The sequence below is a fragment of the Serinus canaria genome, chromosome 7, assembly GCF_022539315.1.
Source record: "Serinus canaria isolate serCan28SL12 chromosome 7, serCan2020, whole genome shotgun sequence".
NCBI lineage: Eukaryota > Metazoa > Chordata > Aves > Passeriformes > Fringillidae > Serinus > Serinus canaria.
Window position 1 is genome coordinate 7,025,612 of NC_066321.1, and position 23,833 is coordinate 7,049,444.

Genomic DNA, 23,833 nt, shown 5'->3' on the forward strand with positions numbered 1-23,833 from the left:
TTTATTTGCTGTGTCAGATTTTAAGGTATTCTAACATAAATGTGTTTATTCCTGTGGTGATCTTACGTTTTTGAAGCCACTCAAATTGCAAGGGTAAGGTGACAGTTTGTAGTAAACTTGTGATGTTAATATTGCATCTAATATTAATTTATGGAGCTAGAAATATGTGTTAAATATGCCCTGTTTGCTGTTCCTTGGTTAAACTTTGCTTAGTGAATGTGTCAGCCTTTTCTGTGCAGCAGAGCTGTTCCACTTAGCACGTGTTCAAAAGGCTGAGGATCTGTCCCCTGAAATGGAAGTCCCTGAAACTTTCTGTGGCTTTTATTCCAAGGGATGATGGAATATGATCTGCTGTTTGGATGCATGAAAGTTGATTAAAGTTGTGTGTTCATGGATCTGTTCTGAATGCTGCTTGTGAAAGGTGAAAGCACAGCAATGAAGCTCTTCTCTTTATAGAGCTGGATGGCAAAGATTTGCATTTCTCAAAGCTTTCAAGTTATGTCAGAGCTGATCATGGAAACAGCCTTCCTCTTGAAGGGAGAGAAGGGAGTTCATATTGAGGCTTTTTTCTGATGAATCTTTGATTAGTGCTTCAGTGGTATTTATAATCATCATAAAGCTGTTATGAAATAGAAACTGTTAACTCAATTTTCAGAGGGAAATTCTGAAACAAAGCCACAGAGGTATCCTATGACAGTGGGAAGTCTTGAAAGGAGGCTTCTTGAAGCAGAAGCTCTTGTATTAACTGCTGGATCTGCCTTTCTGAAGCAAATGAGGTTTGAGTTGATTTTGTTCTCTGCTTTAGATAATATGGAAAAAAAAGAGTCCTAAATAGTTATGCTAAATATTTTTACAGTGGGGAAAAAAATCCCTATAGGAAACATTAATGAGCTATGCAATAAATACTGCTTTTACAAATGACCTAACCTTTGCTTCATTATAGTCATGTCCTAGGAGAAGTAAACAGGGTAATGTTCAACTGGTGCATTATTTAGAGATTTTTGGTGTACATTTTGAAAGCCTCATGCTGAGCTGTGCCCACAGGATTCCCATTAAAAACAATGGGAGCCGTGTGGCTGAAATCCTGCAGAGCTGTTTGAAAATGGATCCCGTGCTGTGCTGAAGATAAATGATTAAAGAATGAGTGCTTGAGCGGGGAGGAGGGAGTGATGTTGTCATTCTCCACTTAGGGCTGTAGCTGGACTGAAAATCTTTCTCTAAGCCCTTCTTAAATGATTTCCTGTTTCTCAAAGAAATACCAATACAGTACAAATGGTTAAACATTTGCACCTTAGAGATGTCTAGGCATCCTTTCACTTCTCTTTACATTTAACTTTTTTGTTGTACTTTTCTTTTTCTGCCTTCTTGCTTCTTGCTTAAATATTTCATGTTTTTTTTCCTCAAAGTTCTTTTACGCTATGTTGTCTTTATTTCTGATCCTCATGTCTTGTATTTGTTCTCTTCCTCTCAATTCTCTTCTTTCTTTCTTCAAATGGGAGCAGGCAGTTGTGGAAGCCCATCCATGCAGCAAATATTTCTGTGCATTTCAGTGCAAATCCTACATACAGAAACATTGCCCTGCATTTACCCTGTTCATCTCCAGGACAATCCAGTGTAAAGAGAAGGGCTTCAGTAGTGTCAAATTTGGCATTTTGAGTGCCAAATTTGCACTGTGTACTCCTTTTGTTACATCATACAATAGATAGTGGCTGTGACAGAATACTGTGTTTGGAAAGATGGTGGAGTGCTTTATGGAAATTAACTTGGAGGCTTAAAACTCTCCCTGCCTTTTTTGTTTGTTTGTTTTAATGCAGCTGTGCCTTTTTTCCTCTCGCATTTCATTTGTATCTTGATATTATTCTTTTTCCCTTCTTTTTCTTATCTTCTTTTGCTTTTGACAGGCTTGCACACATAGAGAAGGGGAGAACATGAAAAGCTATTAATGACAAAATACATATCCTTGATTTTTTGTGACCAGCTCACAATTAGTTTCGTGCAGCTCTTGTTTGTTGGCATCAAAGCTGATGGTGCTGTTGATGGCACTGCTGCAGCACTCTTCTGTGTGCACTGTCATGTATTTTTATTGCCTCATTATCAACTGCTTGGTTGTAGAAAAGCTGTCAATATAATTTTAGAGAGGCTACCACTACCTAATGACACAGGTAATTAAGCCCTTGGAGACCATTATTCTGGCCATATTTTACTTGTTTAGGCTGGTTTGCTGAGCTGCTGTGTTTGGAAATCTGAAGCCACAAGGCTTTCGTTCTGACATCTCTGACATGACCTGCTCTTGTGGGTGTTCTCTAACCACCTGAACATTAGACTGCAAGAGTAGTTATTTGTACATCTGAGGTTTCTTTGATAGCAGATCTATATTGCTGCTTGCTGCATCTGTCCTGCAGGAGGATAAACTCCCTTTGGGCTGGGCACCAGTGGAATAGGAATCTGTGTTGTTCCAGGCAGGAAACCTACCTGCAAGAAGGCATTCCTTATGCTCAGGAGATACTTGGCACTCACTATCCTGCCAGTTTGGATCTACTTGGAGGCAAAACATGTTGGAAGGATTTTATTTATATATTTTTCATTCCATAGCTTGGTAATTTGGAGAGTGTAATGAGGAGGGTTTGTTGTGTGACATCAGAGCATCAGCTGCCCCTGATCACAGCTGGTCAGCCCAGAACAGCCTCATACCCTCTGTTTGGAATATATTTGAAGATCTGAAGCAAGCTCTCTGCTGAGGAGAAGAAAGATTTTAGATACACCTATGGCAGCACATTATCCCCCTTGGAATTAAAATATGAAATCATTATTTGTAATGCAAACATCACTTGGAGTATTCCTACACATTTCATCCATCTTTGCTGATCTTACATTTAGAGGTTTTCAGGAAATTACAGCTGATAAGAAAATCTCCATTTTTTGCTTTCTTTGTTGTAGTAATTTTGAGCTGAAATTTGGAAAGGCTGAGGTCCAAAAATTAAAAAGAATTTATATTTATTAAGACTGCCTATTGTCTCTTTAAAAGTACTTTTAAGCAAATCTCATGGTTGGGACTAGAGCACTGTTCCTTGATATTCTTTGTGGACATCAGAGGTGATCCATTTTGGGGGAATCTAAGTTCAAGGTGGGAAGCTTCCTTCATAGCTGGGTCTTGTGTAGTTACATGTGCAGGAGTTTGGGCCTTTGCAGTTGGCTGTACAATGTCAGGAAGGGGCTGGAACTGCCATGTGAATTTGATTTTTGATGTAAAATTTAGATTATGGAATGAAACTGGGAATGATTTCTTGAATTTATCTTTTTTTTTTTTTTTCAGAGTCCCATTGACTCCATTGGTAGTTGATTTTTCAAAGCCCTTAAATTCACAAATAACATTGTGACATAATGCAGAAATTTTTGCAGCTGTGTGAGGGTGGTCCCCACCACCTTGATTCTGTGACTCAGAATTGAACAAGAGCTTTTTAGTTTTGAGGGGCTGTACAATTCTGTAAGCAGCTTAAAACAATAGTGGTTGGTCTGCATCAGGGTCCTGGTATGCAAAATGAAATATGAGTATTTGGAGGAACTGGTAGATTTATCTTTCCATCCAGCTAAACATGTGCAAATATGGAAAAACAAATATTTGTTTAAAATGTAGAAAAAAAAAGAAAAAAGTAACCCCCTGCCATTATTTGAAATTGGAAATATTTGGAGTCTGTTTGTATAGTTGCCTGTAATTTTTTCTGAAGCTTTTAGCTGTGACTATTTCTGGTGCCTGCAGCATGAATATAGTTTGAACTTATGAACATATGTTTGAGATGACACAATAATTAACTTTCTCTGTGTGCCTGGTTCTATCCACTTAAAGTTAATGAAAATCTCTGCTGTCCTAAGGTCCCAAATATGCTGCTGGGGACCAGTAGGAGGGACAGTCCTTCCAGCTGAAAAATCCTTTCAGTTGCTGGTGAGCAGTTTTTCTGCAAGGCTTAGTCTTGGGCTGGATTTTGTTCCTCCATGGCTGTAACTTCCAAAATCATATACAGGGCTGGTGATGGAAGACACCCATGCAGCCCATATGGCATTTGTCTATCTGTCAACACAGAAATAAACATTACCACTGATTTCTATTGCTGTTCAGAAGCTTTTTGCTGTAGATGGAAGTTTGGTGAGTGAAATCCATATGACTGAGAGAGACAATGGAAACACTTCCAACATTTCCTGGCTCAGATGGCAGTTAGAGCAGTTTCAGAGAAATGTCATTCGTGATAACAGAATTCAGACTTGTGTGGGAGCAGTGATGTGCCAGTGCTGAGGTCTTTCAAAATCCTACCCTACTTATCTGGTGCTCAAAACATTCCTGTTATTTTAGGGATACCTTGAAAATTTCCACTGGGATCAATGGCCAGTGGTTCCACCCAGTCAAAGTTGTGCTCAGTCTTTCAGTTCTGTGTAATTTGGAGTGTTGGTCCAGGGGACAGAGAACCTGATTGGGTTGTCTGCTTTGGGGAAGGATCCTCCTCTGTTCATGTGACTGGAGCTGTTTCACCCCAGCATGGCCATGCAGTCCTTGCCTTCATGCACGAGATACTTGAGATGCTCCTCATCCTCAGGGTGCCCTTTGGGCAGCAGGTCAAAGATGCTTTGAGCGTGTTTTGGAAAGAGGGGTTGTATAAACATATGAAACCTGCATGGCTTGGGCAGTTTGGAAATGCCACAGAGCCTGTGGTGGGGAAAGGATGGAGATGGTGCTGCAGGAGAAGGATTTGCCTGGATATTTCTGGTTTGATAAGCACCTGTGCTGATGAACAGAAAGAATAAATATGAATTATACATTAGGTGTGCATCTTTCTGCTGCTGTTATGAAGGATGTTATTACTTTATTTTCCAACTGAAATATTAAATGGGGATATTGAGCATTCTGCTTTGCCCAGCTCACTGCTATCAGGCTTGTACCAGTGCTTTATTCTAAGCAGAGCTGAAAACCCCTTGGGGTTTAAAGCCCCAGCATTTCCCATCTGTCAGTTCTCTTTTTAAGTTTATCACATACCCATTTGCACTTCTCTCTCTCTTTTTAATCCATTTCCCATATCTAAATTCCTTGTAGAAGTTTGTGTTTGTCTCCTGGGCCCCAGCCCTTGAAGCCATGGGCTCACAGCTGGCAGCAGGGGCATGGAGGGGCAGCAGAGCTGGGGACCTCCATGGGGATGTCTCATCCTGGGGACCACCACGGGGGTGGCTCATCCTGGGGACCACCATGGGGGTGGCTCATCCTGGGGACCACCTTGGCTCACACACTGAGCTCTTGGGTAGCTGCAGGACACTGCACAGTCTGGAGAGGAGCCTGCAGATCAGAGGCAGAGCTGAGGAGAGCAGGCAGCCATGTCTGCTCCTAATGGGAACCCCTGGAGACAGAGCACACAGCCACTAATTTAATTGAAACCGAGTAGAAGGAGAGACATTCCTGCAAGGATGCAGTGAACAGGAACTGCTGGTGATGAGCTTTTTTATTTTTTTTCTGTTACATCTTGTAAAGCCACTTTGATATTTTACCTGTTTAACCTGGTCCATTGCAAAGCTTTGAATGGAGTGGTGAGGGAAGTGAGGTGCAGGTAACCCCAAACCTGAAGGTCAAAATTACTAACAAGTAGGGAAACAGATTTGTCTGGGATCTGAGAGAAGCTCTTTGGTTGGATTATGAGATTGGAGAGGGAGCTGGGAAGATTGGACAGAAGCACAGGTGAAAATACACAGGTGAACAGGAGCTGAAAGAGCTGAGAAACCACACAGGAAGCTGTTCCTTTGTGTATGGTCAGGTGTAGGAAGGGCTGAGCCAGCTCAAGGAGCTGAAACCCAGGCCACATCTCCAGGAAATCTATAACTAAAAAGAGAAGTTGGGAGACTTAAATAGGAGAGAGGCAGGAAGCTTCACTCTTTCACAGATAAGAGCTGGAAAAAAATATCCACCTGAGGATTTTAACTACACTGAAGTAACAAGCTGAAGATAGAGAAAGATCTGTAATTGATATTTTTCTCTAAGACTAAAAAATGATCCTGCACCTTGCATGACATGAGAAAGAAAAAGCTGAAATATAAAGCTCAACAGCTGCAGTGGGGTTCTGTGGATACATCTCTGTAGGACTAAGTCAGAATCTATCTGAAGGAATTCTTGTGACATACATGTGAAATAACCAGCCAGTACTGCCACATCAGCTCGAGGATGATGAGGAGGGAAGGTGGTAGCACCTGGCAGAAGGCAGCTGCCAGCCTGTGGGAATCTGGAAGGAAGGAGGTCAGGGGGGAAGGGGTTGAAGCTGAGTCAGGCTGTGCTCTGGCACTTGCAGGGAGTGGCACCAGCAGGGCCAGGCAGGAGAGGGAGGCAGCAGAGCTGTCACAAACATAATTGAGAAGCTTAAAAGCAAGTCTCCAGCAAAAATCCAGAGGAAGCTTCCTCCTGCAGCCTTGGACATGAGATCTGTGTGCTGTGGGCTGCTCCCTCAGCAGGGAATGATGTTTCCTCCTTTCCATAGGTTCCTGTCTTCCCCTTGCCCAGAAACACACTAAGGGGGAAAAAAGAAAAAAAACCAAAATAAATTACTGTCCATTGCAATTGGATTAATTTCCTCATATTCCCTCAACAGCACAGGACAAATTGCATATTTTAAGTGTAGGAATGATTTTGGTTTGGGAGGAATAGCAGCAAGAACCTGTGGATCATAAATTCAGGTCCTCAGCTCTCAACATGATGTGTAATTAATTTTGTATTGTGGCTTGAAACTGTTTTTATTTCTCATCCTGTTACTCTACCTGGTAGGCTGGCTCAGATTCTCACTTTTTAAATTATTAAAAACATCCTAATTCCAGCCTAAATGTATTTCTAACAACTTGTTTTTTTCAATCATCTCCCTTAGGTTGATATAGTTTTCTTTCACACTTTACTTTTTCCCCTGATTCTCTTGTGTGAATCATACCTGGCCACTTAAACCCTTGGTCTGTTAAGTTTAGCAAGTTTATTCTCTTCTTGTGGCACACTCTGTCATTTCAGCAGCTTCAGAGCAATCCCTTTTGTGGAATCCTCTCTGGATAAGCCGCTCCTGAACACTTGTGCTTGTAATTGTAAATATCTTCCACATGGAATCTTGACAGTGCTTTCCACAGCAGCATTAATATTTTATATTACTTAAATTCTTATAGTTCAAGAACAGATTCTGGTTTCTGAATGCCTCATTTCTTCTTGTGCTTTGTGCTTTGAGACATTTATCCTTAGGTTAGGACTGGTGGGGATCTGTTCCCCTACACTGAAATGGCATTTTGTCAGGAAACCTAAGGAGCTTGTGTTGAACATGGTTTTCATTTACTTTTCCCCTAAAAAAATCCCCCCGTATTTATTAAAAAATAGAAGTTTAAAGGAACACTTTAATTTTAATAAAAAGACAATTCAAATGACAGGTGTAACAGAAAATGTAATGGTGCTATACAGGATGCTTCAGATGAATAGACAGTAAATAAAATACAAAAGAAAGGGGAAAATAAATGTTCTTAAATAGTGCTTGAAGAATGTAGACTCAGAAGTGATGAGCTTTGGAGGCTGATTTTTCAGATTTTAACAGCTTGCTAGTTACATAAGATACAGAGAATCCTTGGCAAAGCAGTCCAGCAAGAAGGCAGAGTACACATGTGGGGATAACTATCCTAAAAATAATCTGGAAGTGCTGGATGTTGGATTGGGTCCAGCTGAGATATTAGAGTCAAAACCAAGAGCAAATAACCTTTTGTGGTTACCAGAAGGGGGAAAAATATAGGTCAATTTGTAGAAATAGCCTCTCATAAAGCTCATAATTTTTCTGCTTCACTTCCAAAATTTTCATACCCTTTGGTGGCCTTGTTCAGGGATCAAAACATGGGATCCCAAGCTGAATTAATAGAGGCTCCCTTATTTTTGCATTCTGTAAACAGGATTTGTAGTGAATTGCTCTGGCATGTGTTGTCACTGTGGAGAGTTTCATAGATCATAAGGTAACAATAGCTTTTCAATTAAGGTGCCATTAATTCATGCATCAAAAACTCTCATTCAGAAGAAACAAACCTTGATTATCCCCCTGTACCATATCTGGTCCTAAAAATGGGCAACTGGGACGGGAGTGAAGAAGCAGCAGCTCACAAACTGCAGGAGCACTGGCCATCAGAGCAGTGAATTTGACTGCAAGCATAATTCACCTCCCTGTTTTCTCCTAGGTTTTCTCTTCTTTTTCAGATATTCCATGGCTGCCCAAAGCTTGTAATATCCTCCCAGGGCTGGTTTGATGGTGGTGTGACCACACAGTCTGTAATGTCTGTGATTCAACTCAATAGCTGTCAGCTCTTACAGACTTTTATAGTAGCTGCAGACAGCAAAACCACAGAAGTTTCAATTGTCTTTAACTGAGCCCTTGGTCATGTTGCAAAAATTACCCTATTGCTTAGAAATCTGAGTGCTGATGGGAGGTGTTTCTGATTGCCACAAGAAGCTGAGTGCTCACCTGTCCCTGTCAGGCTGTTCAACAAGGCAGGCCTGGGGTTCAGAATAGATTATCTGAGTTTGACTGAAGATTAAAGGACCTATTGAATTTAAGAATTCATGATTTTCCTGAGCTGGTTTAAGTGATCATAGTAATATGCAACTAGACTTTATTTTCATTAACACTCTTAGGTCTAAATTGAAAAACTGTGATTTAGTGCTGGTTGAATCTATTCTTTCTCCCATTTTTGTTTGTGTATTAATTTGGAGGAATGCTGTGGAGGACTAGCACTGGAACTGCATTTGCATAGATAAACACAATAATTAAGAATGCTATTACACCATTAATTTAAAAATGAAATGGTGGGCATGTTAGGAAATTAAATCTTTCTGTGAGGACTGCACAGGAATTTATGGTGTGAACCAAAATGATTTGTTCTTTCTTGTAAAAGGCATCTGATTAAGGTCAGCCTGTGAGCAGAAATGGTTCCAATCTGCATCTGAAAAACTGCACCACTGTCTGCACTAGAGATTAGAGCTGGCTTGATTTTATGCACATTTGGTCAACAGATGGTCAAACTATTCTGTGGGCATTCTGGCAGTGTAGAAGTCTGCACATCAATGACAAAAAAACATCACAGGAATAAGTAGAATGTCAGTGTTCATCTGAGTAGAATGAGCACCCAGTGTCAGCTTCTTGAAAAGTAGTGTAGTGGGCTGACTTGGAAGGAGAAAACCTGGAATAACATCACATTGTTGCTTAATTAGCCAATGCCATTCATTCTGATAAGACTGAAACAAGAACAGAAAGGCTATGAGGCTCATATAAAAGATAATGCTTTTGGCCTTTGGCCAGAGCAGTTAGCTAATATTTTCTGTCTCGCTGGATTGTTACCTTAGAAATAAACAAATATAAAAAAGATATGTTGTGAATAGTTCTTCTGCTCAATTTCATTTGGAAGGAATACTACACAAAAGTCATGTCTCTCTAAACACAGTAGAAATGAACAACAGCAGGCAGTTCCTGGTCTGATGTGCCCAGGAATACTGGCACCTTCTTCAAGGTCACTGTTTTAATATACAGTGTGTCTGGCAGGATGAGTTAAGGTATTTCTCTCTCCTGCTCTTGCATCACCCTTATGCCTGTGCCACAGCAGTTTTCCCTTCTCCAGCCCCTATTCCATCTGGGCTGTTTTTCCAGCTGTCTCAAGGGACTGAGACTGCTTGAAAGGAAAAGAGCAGAAAATAGGAAAGGGAGAGAGAAAAACTGTTGCAACACAGCTGAAGGAGAGGCTGTACTGGGGTGAGAGTCTGTGTGGGGCTTGGGGAGTGGGGAGACGTGTGAGGACCTTTGGCTGCAGTTGTCACTCCCCATTTTTGACTGTGAAACCCAGTGTCTTTGTTGTCATGTATGTCACTGCTCCTCTGGTTTTGATCCTTTTTCTCCCCTTACCCACAGCTGAAACCAGCTCTACCCCCAGCCCTGTTATTTGTGATCAGCCTCATGACATCTCCTAAGCCTGTGGGATTTAATTTCTGACCCACCTTGAATGGGACCAGTGTTTCATAGGTGGCTTCCCCTTTTCCTGTGGTGGGAAGGAGCAGAACTCCTTTTTCTGAGCAGGCTCCATTCAGCAGGGTTGGTGTTGCCATCAGTTTGGCATCCTTGGTGGATGTGTGGAGCTCCAAGATGACTTTTGATAGTGCCTATCAGCAGCTTTTAAAATGGAAGTGCAAACCTTCCTCCTTCAATAGATGAAGTGGATTGCACTGTCCTGAGGTGTTGGTACCAGACTGGAGCCTGCCCTGGCTTTTTGCTCCTGTTTGAAAGGGCAGAGAAGGTGCAGGTGCTCAGCTGCTGTGCCCCCCTGAACCAAGGCAGTGGCACAGTGCCCCCCTGGCACAGTGAGGGACAGCAGAGGTGCCATGGACAGCCTGTCTGAGCTGCACAGACCCCACTGCTGGCTCAGAGCACAGCTGGGTGTGGGGCTTTTAACCTGACTGCTCCTAAATGGCAAGGATCTTACCCTGGTCTTGTTTGCACTGTTAACAAGGTGGTGTCTTTTGCACACATTTAGTTTTGGTTTAGTGACAGAGCTTGGGTATGATTTAAACAATACAACTAATTACTGTGCATATTCAAAAGATAAAAGAGTGCCCTTAATGTGTTATTCATAACATGGAGCATGAGAACATTATAAGGCTAGGATTGTCTTTAAATATTAATTTCATGGTAGTCATGGATGCATTAGGCTCTTGTAAAGAGCAAAAACACTGAAAGCAGCTCTGAATTTTTTTCCATGCAGTTGACTTTTATAAATATTTTTATTCCCTAGAATGGAGGAGACAGTGAGAAATCTGCTGCAGAGCCAAGGATCCCCAGGCCAGCATGGAGAAGGGACTGTCAATATCATGAAGGTATATCAGGTATTAGTGACTTATTACGTGTTTTTTTGTGATAGAAAACTTCTTTAAAACAAAAATTCCACTATTGAAACAAATATCTGGCATTGTTTCCTCTATTTGTTTATTAATTATGAATACTGGTAAGTGGTAGTTGGTTCAACCTACATTTTCCCAGGTGTTCTCTCAGCAGAGTTTAATGTTTTACAGTTTTATTGTCCTTGTGGTATCTGCTGTTGTTGCTCCTCATAGTTCACAGAGGACAAAGAAACTAGTTTTGAAGCCTTTATTAAAGCACTTAATATTTTAAGTCATATCTTCCAGCATCTCTAGTAAACATAGGTGGATTTAACAGCTTGACCTTCAGATTGTGATGGATAATTTTACCACTCATGTTCCTGTTGGGTGTGGGGATCCCTATCAAGCTTCACAGTTTCATATCCCTGCTTGTGGCAGGGGCATTGTATCACCCTCACCAGGGGGAGAGAGAGTGTCTCAGGACAGAGTTTGGGAGAGAAAGATTTTAGAGGTTTTTCAAAGGGAACCAGGTCTGTTTATAAGACAGTAGAGTTTCACATTTTCCCAACAGACTGTTGCATTTTGGGAACAGTGAACCTAAGGTGGTGGAAAACCTTTCAGTTTTAGAGTCTGGAAACAGGAGTGAAATACATTTCAGTTAATCAAATATCAGGCACATGAATTCTCAAAAATATCACTTAATGAAGTCAGTCCTGTGCTGTATCTTTTTTAACAGAATAAGCATTCTTATAAAATACTGAAATAATATATTAAAGTCTACACCAGGTAGTGATCCATCAGATAAAACACTTTTCAAAAGTTTGACTTATATTAGTTCATTCCTACAGCTGATGGATCAAAAAAAAACCAGTGTAGCTAAACAAAAATGTATATTAAAGAGTATTTATCACTGTGATTACATTTTCATTTTAAGCTTGGGTTGAAGAGAAAGGAATCTTTAAGTTTAACCTTCAATATAATTGAATTTTCTCGTTAAAATGATAGCCTGTAAAATTTAATTTCAGGACAAATTAAATTTTTTTGTTGAAGTTATAATAGAACATAGTTCCTTTAGAAACTGTTGACAAAGGCATCTCTGTTTTATACACTATCTTTTTGGGGTGCAAAATTAGAATTCAGTTCCCTTCTCTTATTTCTTTATGGGTTTATATCCATACATGCTGCTCCCTCCTGTCACCACACAGTGGTTGTTCTGAAGTGGTGTCAGTCTCTCCTCAAGGTGGATTACTTGCCTGCCCCTGTCTATTCCTAACAGGCATCTGGGATGATTTTATTATCTGCTTTTCTCTGTACTGTCTTGCTGTGGAAACCCCAGTAAGGTGGTACCACAATTAGGTTTCAGCTTCTTTGGGTTTTGATTTTGAACTCTCAAGAAAAAAAGAAAAAAAATTCTGCAGTTTTGTTTCATAGAACTCAGGGTTTGGGGGTTCTTTATTTTTCTTTTGGGCACAAAAATGGAAAACAATTAGCTATGTGGTCTTTGAAATTTGAGATTTTGTGTGCTGCTTTCCAGGAGAGGAGAGGAACCACTCATTCCAATTTCAGTGCTTTATGTTTCTGTGTAGTTTTTTTCACTATTTTTATTTGTTTCTTAATTTTTGGGAAAAAAAGGGAATTTCTGTATGGTCTTGGGTTTTCTTCTTCCTGCCCACACTGATATAGATATTCATTGTCCCCAGGAGAGAGGGCACTGTGGTGTGCTTTGTGTAAAATCACCTGGGTTTATTGTCTGACCAGCAAAAGAACAAGGCAGTTGTGCCCAGATGCAAGAACAGTTCTTCATTTTCCTTCAGCTCTAGCAAATGGACCCCTTTAGTTCCCTTCTTTCAGGACTCAAGGTTTTGTTTGAATTTGATGGGTGGTACTCTGGGCAAATTCCTCAAACTGGAGCTTTGCTTTCTTTCAGAGTGAAGCTGTTTCTGTCCCAGGGCCTTAAAACACCCATATATCTGTGTCTCTGGGATCATTTTAGTGCATAGCAGCTTCCTTCCCTTCCTGCCCTTTTCTTGTTCCCAGGAACATTTTCACTCATGGTATCTCTCAGCCTGTTTTTTAGCCATTTTCATTCCTTGAATATTGCTGGTATGCAATCTTCTTTGCTTAGGAATTTCCTCTCCTAATCCATGACTCAGAAGGGATGGGTTTTCCTCTCCTAGAGGAATAGTTAGGCTGCTGCATCATACACCAGTCTGTGCCTGGTAAAACAGGTCAGAAATGCAGAGCATTTGGATTGTGGTTTGGTTTTTTTCCTGAATATCTTTTTGAGTCATCCTTCCTCAGATCCCTTTTGTTCACTTTGATGAAAAGTGTGAACAAATGGCTTTTATTTCTAGGAATGTCAAGGAATGGCTGCATTGCCATGGCCTGGGATGGCTCCCTGCCATGAGGGTCAGAGCTGGGGTCGCTGGGTGTGTCACAGTCACACAGTGAAAGCTGGGCAGTGACCACGAGTCACAGCCACAGCTCATCCCTGAAAGGCTCCTCAAAACAGGTGCTTGACAAAGAATCTCTGCTCTGAAATCTTTACACAGCATTTTAATATTGAGAAATATATTAGTGAAGCTTTCTGTGAATCATTAATAGGTTACTGAAACCAGCTGTGTGGAAGTCATGGGCACACATACCATTTAAACACATGATGAATCTTAAATAGGTTTTGTGTCCAAATTCAGCAAGATACATCAATATTGCACCCAAGACATTTCATTTGTATTCCTCCAAATGTACTCAGGCAGTTTTTTGATATATTTATGAGCATAATTCACAAATAGGAATAGAACCTGAAATGTAATACCCAGGTAATGTTCCTTAAAAATACCAAATGTAAAACCCAGGTAATGTTCCTTAAAATGCATTGATGTATTCAGGTTTTTGGGAACATGAGAACTGTATTACCATCCTGTATTTGTGAAGGAAGTTTAAATGAAATTTTGTATGTTATATTCATATGCATACAGAAACTTTATTGAATGTATAACTACTAACATTGTTCTGAAAGCCATCTCTACAATGGAACATTTCCTTATGGAACATTTCCTGAACCTCACGTTTTCTCCTGTGACTGGTGTGATATCATCAAAGCTGTATGGTCAGTTGGTTCAGTAGAGTAAGGGATTTTAGTGCAGATTCATAACTCTGTGTTTCATAACAAATGGGGACAAATGAGGTGATTTCCAGTGTCACTTACCAACATATGTCCCATATTCTTTGACTTAGTGAAGTTTGTTGAAGTAAATATCTGAATATCATAAAAGATAACTCTGCACAATAAATGCTTTTGATGTATGACCATTATCTATATAGTTTTTTTAAACAAATATAATTATTGTTCTGGGATGTATGAAATTGAGTTATTATTATATTATCAATCAGTATGCCTGACTCCAGAATAAATATTCTTGCTAGTGAACTTTAAATGTTGCCTAGTGATAATGTTAGAATAATAACAATAAGAAGGTGGAGCTTAAGGCATGCAGTGTTACTGCAATATTTTGTTAGGTCTTGCCAGTATTCTTAGTTAAAGCAAAATTTTCTAACTTTTTCCATAGAGCTAAATGCCCTATGGGATTTTAATTTGCTGGACTTACAGATGAGTTATGAGATTTCTTTTGGGTAAATGAATTAAGAAGCAGGATTGTAAATAAAATTCTCCTTTGTTATAATTTTACATAATAATAAAGGGGAAAATTATAATGAATGCTTGCATAAATATAGGCAAGAATGCATGTTATTTGAATAGCCTTAACCATCATATTTCTTCCTTTAAATTTTATTTGCCTAAAAGACTCTACTATGCATTAGCTTTATGGGGTTTCCAAGAGACATTGACCACCTAAAAATAAGACCATGAAAGGCCAAACCAAGAGCTCATGTATTCCCCAGAAGTAACTGTGTGCAGGTCTTGAACCCCAGACTTTAAACCAAGCACCCCACAACCTTTCCTTCCTGAGTTTGCCCTTGAGATTTGGATACCAAAAAACTTTCCTGTTTGATCACAATGCTGGATATTCCAAGTAGAGTCTTCCCTGATTACAGATCACTCAAAGACTTGAAGGGGTTTTTAAGTCATTTTGACTTTGTCAGTGTACAAAATGAAATGGATGAGGAAGAGAATTTGTTGTAAGTTCACAATTTAATATTGTCCTGAAATTGTCCATGTGAGCCCTAAAGCTCAGGACAGACGTGGTACAGTCACACTGGGGAGGTGAAAACATACCCAAGTGATACAGGCCCATTTCAGCTGGCATTGTTGGCCACATCAACCCCATTTTTTGTCTGCATGCTTTCGTGTTACTCAAATGTGGAACAGTTGTTGTGGCTGTCACTTCTAATTTGCACAGCCGTTGGTGTCAACAGCTCTTTCACGAGAGGGAAAACTGTAACCATTGGCAATATAGTTTTATCTTAACACAAAATGATACAAGCTTATTGTTCAGGCCATTGATATGTAACATTTTATAGATAGGGGCATGGCCGTGAATTGATTATAAGGCACTAGATGAATTCCCTAGCTAAACCCACATAGGATTTTAAATGCCAACTTGTATTGCAGAAGGAGGATACATATCCTCAAATATCTGTCTCTGGAGTGGGAGTGCCCACAGGGCACTGCATCAGCCAAGCCTCCTAAGCTGCTAGGGAGTACATTAGTAGGCAAATATTAGCAGATTTGTGTCTCACAGAGAAGGGCAGAGAGGAGCCATCCTCACTCTTGGGAGCTCCACTGGAAATCCTGGGATGTCAAGGACACAAGCATTTGCTGTTGGGCTGCTTTCCCATGCAGAGAAATCCAGGGCTAGCTCAGTAATAATTTAATACCTTATGGCTTTTTGTAGGTTTGCACCATCATGCAAAGATTTTGGTAAATATTTAACCAAAATGAGGTTGGATTCTCTACCCCCAAAAGAGGGTGATGGTGCTCCTGAGGCACTGTTTAAAAATTTCAGTTTTGTTGCAAAGAGTTTTCCCTTTTTGGTTGTTTGTGATACCGAAGCACAGCAATGGAGTTGTGTTCAACACAGCAAAGTCTCCCAGGTGAAATGTGCCATTTGGGTGCCTGTTTGTCAGAAATCAGTCTGTTCTCTCCTTCCCAGAATCATGGAGCCACAGCATGTTTTGTGTTGGGAGAGACCTTAAGGATCATCTCATCCCACCCCCTGCCATGGGCAGGCAAACCTTCCCCTAGACAGGGTGTTCCAATGCCCAGCCAAGCTGGCCTTGGCTGCATCTCAAACCAAAGAACTACCAAATGAAAGAGAAAGCAAACAAGGATGTCCTGTACTTACACAAGAGTTATCCACAGGTTTGGTTATATCCCAGCACCCACAGTTTTTGCCTGACTCTGACCATCTTTCTTTCAATCAGGGGCTGAGAATGCAATGCCAGTCCTTGAAGTACCAAGTTTGGTGAAGGCTAGATGAGGTTTCCAGATACAGATCTACATTTTCACAGTTATACAGGTGCCATTATGCTACCACTTCAATGCATCACACATCCTCTAGATACCTACAGTATCAAGAGGCCCAGATTGACTGATTTGATGGTACTATATTGTGTTATACTGACTGTAATTCTGTTTACATTTCCCTCTTCTATTCTGTGTTTCTGTATTTTGCTGTGTCTTACTTCTGGTTCTAACTTTGGGAATGAATCCACATAAGTCAGCCATTGCCTGAACATGAACGTTTCACTTTCCACAGACAAATGAATTTATATATGGTCAAGTGGATTGCTCTGATTGCTCTCTTCCCTACTTCCCCATCTCCATCAAAGATACTGTTCTGCATTTTGACATTATTTCCTTGATATTTTCTAATCAGCAGAAAGCAGCACTAGCTATTAAATTTTAAAAAGCTGGAAAAAAATCTGAAATTTTGCTTAGCTGAAAAAAAAAATAAGATTTTTTCTAAGGAAAAAAAAAAGGGATGATTATGCTGAATTTACAATCATTCTGTCTTTGAATTTTTTTTTAACAAAAGCACTCACTTAGCAGTACACCATTAAATTTATTTTCGAAAGAAAGTGTACTTCTGATCAGAAAAAGTTAAGATTGTTAATCTGAATTCCAGTAACATACTTGAAAATTTGAAGTTTTGATCTAAACTGGAATGATTGCTCCTACATCTTTTTTTCACATGAAGATGAATTCTGATTTTCTTTCAGAAGTTTTCCTTACACGACTGGGAGACATGAAACTGTTCCCTGGCACTTACAAAAAAATCACCTGGTAATGGAATGATATACCAGGTTTTTTCTTCCTATTCCCACAGGTAACTTAGGTCAGCTTCTGCAATTGTGCTTATGGTGAGAACTAGTCAGTTAATACACTGATCTCATTCTAAAATGCTATGGAAGGAAAATTGGCTTATTTCTAGCAACTTAAATCCAGAGGAATTTTTTTTTTTTTTGCCTGAATTGCTGTTGCATAAAATTTACTGAATTTGAATTTCAGAATAGTTTGGCTTGTTTCTAGTTCAGTCAAAGGAAGGGATTTTAATACTGTAGCTTTAGTCAAGTGTAGTTACTGTAATACCTACAAACCCCTTCACAAAAGTTTAAATGCTGCATACAGTTTTCCTGGAAGGGAAGATTATTACTTTAACTATGATATTATAATGAACCAATTTCTGAGAGAGTATCTGTGTGAAAAATCATGCTGAATGTTATTCTTCATTACCTTATCTAGATACATGAAGTTTCTTAGAAAGGTTCTTTTTTTTCCTGCTGGTAACTTTGCTAATCAGTGTGACAGAAGGTTTCCATTTTGGGAAGGAACCAGGAGCACAGGAGCTCCTGGGCACTGCTCTGCCACTGCTGAGCCTGGCACCTGGCCTGGCAGGAGGGTCAGCCCTGATTCCTGCTCTGGCAGTGCCAGAGGTGGCTGTTGGTGATGGGAATGTCCATTCACTAAGGACAGGAGCTGGCACTGGGACCTGGGGACAAGAAATTCCATCTCCTCCTGCTGATCTGAGGAGCACACTCCATCCTCAAGTGCACTCTGAAGGTTTTCTGCTCTTATGCTCCTTTCCAATCTGAACTTTTTCAAAAGAAATATGTTTTTGATGCACGGAACGGCCAATAAAACCATCATTGGGAAATTTATTAGTGCTGCTGCAGAGCTGTTCAGTAGGATGATAGCTTGTACTGGTGGGGAGTGTTCTGAGTGGAGAATAATGTGGAGAACATTTAGATTGATGCACGGGTGGAGGGAGGCACAAATCAGGAACATAAAGTATGAACTTGCTCTCCTATCCATCACAAGTGTTTAATCCAGGGAACGCTGCTGCTCGCTCTGCTGACTGTGTAAGGGAAATCCAGAGATGAAAAAGAAGAATCTAATAGGTTTTTCTGACAAGGGTAATGTTAAATCATGAACAATTTGGGATGTTTCTGTAAACTTCTGTGATATGTTGCATTCCTTTGTTTTCCTTCAATTTTGGTCAGCTTGTTCTGAACAAAAGCTGTTAGCTAAACAAAAATATATTATTGTTACACTTAGTGATGTGCTGTCTAAAGCAAAGCTATAATTTAGTCTCTCCTTCCACTGGGAGAAAAGAAAGCAAGAGAAAACAGCTGAATATATAGATAAAAGCAAGGGAGGTAAAGCAGAAGTCATATTTGTAGCCTTATACTCAAAGATAATTTCAATTGCATATAATTTTAGTTGCATTTAATTTTTCTTTTCATACTGTAACTTGTTTGCTCAGTTATGATTTGGTTTGTGTTTTTTCAGGCCTAGGTTATTGTGTTTAACTGGATTCCCATTAGGAAGTAAAGAGAAATATTATTTTTTTAAGTTGCATATGGAAAAAATGTATTCAGATCACAGAGATATCCCTGATTACTCCTGTACTGAGAATCCTACAGGACACACTTACTTCACCTTAGACTTAACATCTGTGTCTTTTACACATCTCAGGTTTTGCTAAATGAAATTGGTTATAAAGCATAGCAGAAGATACTACAAATTTTCAAAGGGTATATTTAGGAAATAGAGTTCATGGTGGGGGAGAAAAAGGAACAAGGTGACACTGGAAAACAAATTTAAACTTGTTGGAATGTTAAGTCTGTAGTGCTTGGAGCAATTTCTGCCTTTTTTCAGCTTGTGCAGTCAGACTGAGCTATTTGTGCATAGCTTGAGGCTGCTTTTTTAATGAAACTACAAATAAACCCTCATCTACAGCTTTTATCTTCATCAACAGCCTAGAAATTCTTATTTTATAGTGCTCACAGTGAATGGTGTTGAACACTAGGAGGTCTGGACTGGAAACAGTGCTGAAAAGCCATCATCTGAGAATGCATCAAGGCTGTGGAATGGTCTTGCAAGGAAAAGTGTTCACAATTTGTAAATACACTGTTGTGGTTTGACTGCAGCAGGTACCCAAGCCCCACACCCCACTCCAGCAGGATGTGGAGAAGGAAATCAGGAGGGTAAAAGTGAGACAGCTCATATATCTGCATGAAAAATCATGCTGAATATTGTCCTCCTATTACCTTAGATATATGAAGAAGGAACAGCTTCTTAGAAAGGTTCTTTTTTTCCTGCTCATAACTTTGCTAATCCATGTAACTGAAACTTTTCATTTTGAGAAGGAATCAGGAACAAAGGAGCTCCTGGTCATTGCTCTGCCACTGCTCATGGGTGTAGAAAATAATAGTTTAGTAACTAAAATGTTAAAACAACAGCAGCAACAAATTGTAATGGAAAGGAAAATACCAAAGAGAAATGAACCCGCAGAAAGAGAAGTGATGCAAATGTCAACAACTGCTCACTGCCACTCCCTGGTGTCCAGCAGCCCCTGGGCAGTGTCCCCCAGCCAGCCTTGCCCCTCTGTATTGCTGAGCAGGATGCCATATGCTCTGGGACATCCCTTGGGTCACTTGGGGTCAGCTGTCCCTGCTGTGTCCCCTCCCAACTCCCTGTGCACCCCCAGCCCCTGCTGATGGGGTGAGGAGCACTAAAGCCCTTGGCTCCATGTGGGCACTGCTCAGCAGGAATGAGATACCTTGGTGCTGTCAGCACTGTGTGCAGCACAAACCCAAAACACAGAGCAGCTGCTGTGAGAAAAAAGAGCTGTAGCCCAGCCAAAAGCAGTGCAAGCACCAGCAATCCTGGGGATGGATTGTAAATTGCAGTTTGGGTTTGGAGGGAGATCTGCCTTGGTGGTAGAAGGAGTGTTAGAGTGTGGGGTAGTGCACTCACATCACAACTGCTCAGTAAATATCTTATTGACAAGGTTCTGTGGGAGCTCTGGGCACACCACAGGAAGCACTAAAGTGTTTTGAGGTGTTATCAGCATAGTTTGGGTTCCACATAGTCTGGATTCTTGGATGCCTGTTACCACTGCCTCTCTATAAGAACAATTAATAACTACATTGTGAATATTTTTGATTTTTTTCCTCAGTTAAGTGGTTATGAGCAATCATAAGCACTATTTAATTATATATCCTACATATATTTTATTCTTGGTGGATTAATGTGTGATTAAAGTGTGGTTTTGGAAAATTACAGGCATGACTCTCAAAAGAATTTGAATTTGCTACCATTGTAAAGCCTTTGTCTCTAATAAATTTCAGAGTTATAGAATTAAAAGGAATTCAGAAAAGAAGATCCCACTCAGGCATCACAATCTGACACCCAAAATTGAAATAGAGATCTTTTGTATCTGAGGTATCCTTACTGCATTGCATCTGATAAAACTTCACTTCTCTGAAGGACCTGTGCTTAGCACATGAAAATGATCTTTAGCTTCTACAAGCAAAGATGTCATTTCTAATTATTACTTATCACTTTCCAGACAAGCAATTCATGTTATCCAACACTCACTGGAAAAAACAGAATTTCAAAGATGTTGATCTTTTTTAATTCTTGTTTGGTTCAATCAGATTTTTGTCCTGTGTGCTTGTGAAAGAGTGCTTGTTTGTAATCAGTGCTTTAGATCCCAGATCCAGTTATACCAGTATTAGATTATGCTATCTTGTATTATTTTAGCCACTTGTCCAGTGCCTAGTCATAGTTTTCACTGTAAAAAAGAAATTCTAGAATAATCTTTGCCAGCTATTTTTTTTTTCTTTGTGTCTTCTGATGTTTACTCTTCTTGGTTTGAAAATTTATAGCTGCAAATTGAAATATTTTGAAGTGAGCTCCCTTTTTTGCTATTCTCCTTTTTTCATGTGTGTAGTGTTATTCCTAGAAAGCATCTTAGAAAGAGGAAAAGGCTGTTGGTACTACCAATAAAACTTCTAAAGTAACATAATTTCTGAAATAATAGTAAAGAAATAGCTGGCTAAGTATCCCTTCAACACTTCTCTCTTCCTTGAAAAGGTGACAGTTCTCAGAGGAAAGACATCCCAATGACTAATTGTTAGGGTTAGCAGCCTTTTGCCTTTCTTGGGATGAAGAAAGAGGTAATTTCTGAAACAGGCAGTTTGTTCTCTTATCTTCTGAGAGCTTCTCTATGATCTTTTCTATCACTGTAGTTACTCCCTGTTTATCAACAGTGAAACCACTTTCTTGTTCAATATTCTGAAAGGTAGATGGAAGAGAGGAGAGAGAAAATTGGCTTTACATTCCACATTTCCCTGTAAATTATCATTTGCAATTTCAGGTGGATTTCCTGCTGTCTTAATTTATTGTTCTTACTTTATTTGTTAGTGGGAAGAGGGAATATTGTACTGCCCTTTCCTAGTTCAGCTAACTGAAATCCAGCTTTCTGGTAAGTCTCAGTCAGGCCATGCATTGTGCAGCTTCATTGATCAATGTCTTTAGTGATTTATATCTTTCCATTGATCCTGGGGAACTTGCCATTCCTGGGCTGCAGGGACAGTTCCCATCCCTTGTTTTCTATTGGCCATGGGGCCATGGTGTTTCATCAAAGGGTTCATCATCACTGGGCTGCTGGTTTGATTTATGGAGCCAAGTGAATACTTGGGAATAATGGTCAGGGCAGGATGTCATTTCTGATTTGCAAAATGCTGTTGGTTTCAGAGGAGCAATGACAGTGTAAACCAGCCTGAGAAGCCTTCACAATGTGGGACTCCATTGTAAGTTTCTCATTAATTTCTGTAGGGAAGGGTCTGCAGTGAGCAGCTTAATCCTAGTTTCAGTAAGATTTGAATTTTTAATATTTTTATTTTCTCTGTTGACACAGAGCATTAGAGAAGTAGATGAGCCTTCACTGCAGAATTCTCATCAGGCTGCTGTGATGGCATCCTCTCATGGTACAAGCATGTGTCTTAAACTCATTGGTCTGGGGAGACCCAGAGTGGAGTTACTGCTTTTTCTTCCTCCTTTTCTTTTCTTTTTTTTTAAAGCTGTTTCACTTCCAGAACACCATTTCCAACTGTTACCTTTTCCCAGAAATTAAACTGCACTGATCAGCAGGGCAGCACTTACTCTGCCTTTGCTGGGCTTGCACCTGGGGAGGATTTTGTTACTGGGTTTGAGCACAGCCTGCCTGTGACTGTGCAATAGGTGAGGCATGAGCAGAGACTGCTCAGGAGTGGCAAAAGATGCTCTTTAATTGAGATAACACCAGAAGTGTAGGACTTGAGGGAAGAAACAAAACCCCATTGTTTGCTGCCTTCAGCATGCTCACTCCAGAGCCCTCTGTAGGGTTTGTCCAGCATCCCCCAGGAGATGCACATTTCCTCTGGCAGCTCTCTGCCCCTTCCTTCCTCCCCCAGCACTCAGCTGCCTTTGGTATTGACAGATTTTGCACACTCAAGAGGTTTCTGCCATCCCAAAAGCCTTTGGCACCCTCTCTCTTTAGGGATTTGACTTTCAGCACAAAGGGTGCTTTACAAATCCCCCTTTGCTTTCTGGAGGGTGGATTTTCCACTCTGCCCTCACTGGACATCACCCAGGTGGAACTGGTCAATGTGATGGGACCCTCAGCACATGGCATGTGTAAGCACAGTTTCTAAGGTTAGAAGTTCTTCCTCTGTTCTGCACCTTTTCCATGGCTGAAATGCTGGAACTCATTTGTTACTGCTCAGTAGGAGCTACTTTTGGAACTCTGTGAGCTGTACTTCAACACGCAGGCAGGCCTAACAGCAAGAAGTGTCATGAGGTATTCAAATGCACATCAGAATAAAACAGGATGTGTGTTTTGATTATGCCACTGGTGTGCAAAGTTCATCTAATTTTGTAATTAGAAGATGAACAGGTTATTTTTTTAATGTGGCTGGGATTTACTCTGAGAAGCTGCATTACTCCACTTTCTGTAACAAAATGTCATAACCTCTGCTTTCTTCTACTTGTCCTTTGAAATTGCTGCCCTGAGTTTGTGCAGGAAAGGTGACTGTGCATATGTTTATGTTTTCTTCTACTGCTAGCCACATCTGATTCGTGTCACATCCCCTCCTAAAAATAATAGTTGGTATTTGAATTGCATCAGAGATATATACCTTTGTCATTTCTTTCCCCTGAGTTCATTGAAGTGTTTTATCTCAATGCACTCCTTAGGGCAACTTGAAGCAAAAGTGGTTTAATGGCTCTTTTACAGATACTTGATTGTTGCATCAGGGAGTAGCAAGAACAAAAAAAAACAAAGCCCAAGTACTATATTTATGTTTCTTTTGTGATCAGGGTAGCAGTAATGTTGGAAACCTGATGGAATGGCTCTTTGACATCTGTGTTTTGGGGCTCAGAATGAGATATTTGCTTCATAGTTTGTGTAAGGGTGTTCAGTAATTAAGCCCATCTCATATAAAACTAATTCTTGATTAAATTTTTAACATAGTAATAGTGAATTTCTAAGCTAGTAAATATTTTAAAAAGATATTGTTGTGAATTTGATCCAGACTGCTGATTTTTAATTCAGTTACCCAAATGGGATTTAGTTAAGATAATGCCTTGCTATTCACTCTCAAACAGTTGTATTTGCACATTATTCAAGCAGGATCAGTTCTTCATGAAGA

At 40.1% G+C, this 23,833-nt stretch overlaps 1 protein-coding gene across 7 annotated transcripts in view; it reads left to right on the forward strand.

The window, feature by feature from the left end:
* NCKAP5 (NCK associated protein 5) overlaps positions 1 to 23,833 on the forward strand; it is a 276,475-nt gene that overhangs the window by 136,564 nt on the left and 116,078 nt on the right. For 6 of the 7 annotated variants that reach the window (XM_018911273.3, XM_018911275.3, XM_050977035.1 and 3 more), the window contains one exon: positions 10,807 to 10,897. In XM_018911273.3, coding sequence (XP_018766818.3) covers positions 10,807 to 10,897 — 91 coding nt within the window. The remainder of the gene's footprint in view (positions 1 to 10,806; positions 10,898 to 23,833) is intronic. The other variant, XM_050977033.1, reaches the window with a different exon arrangement.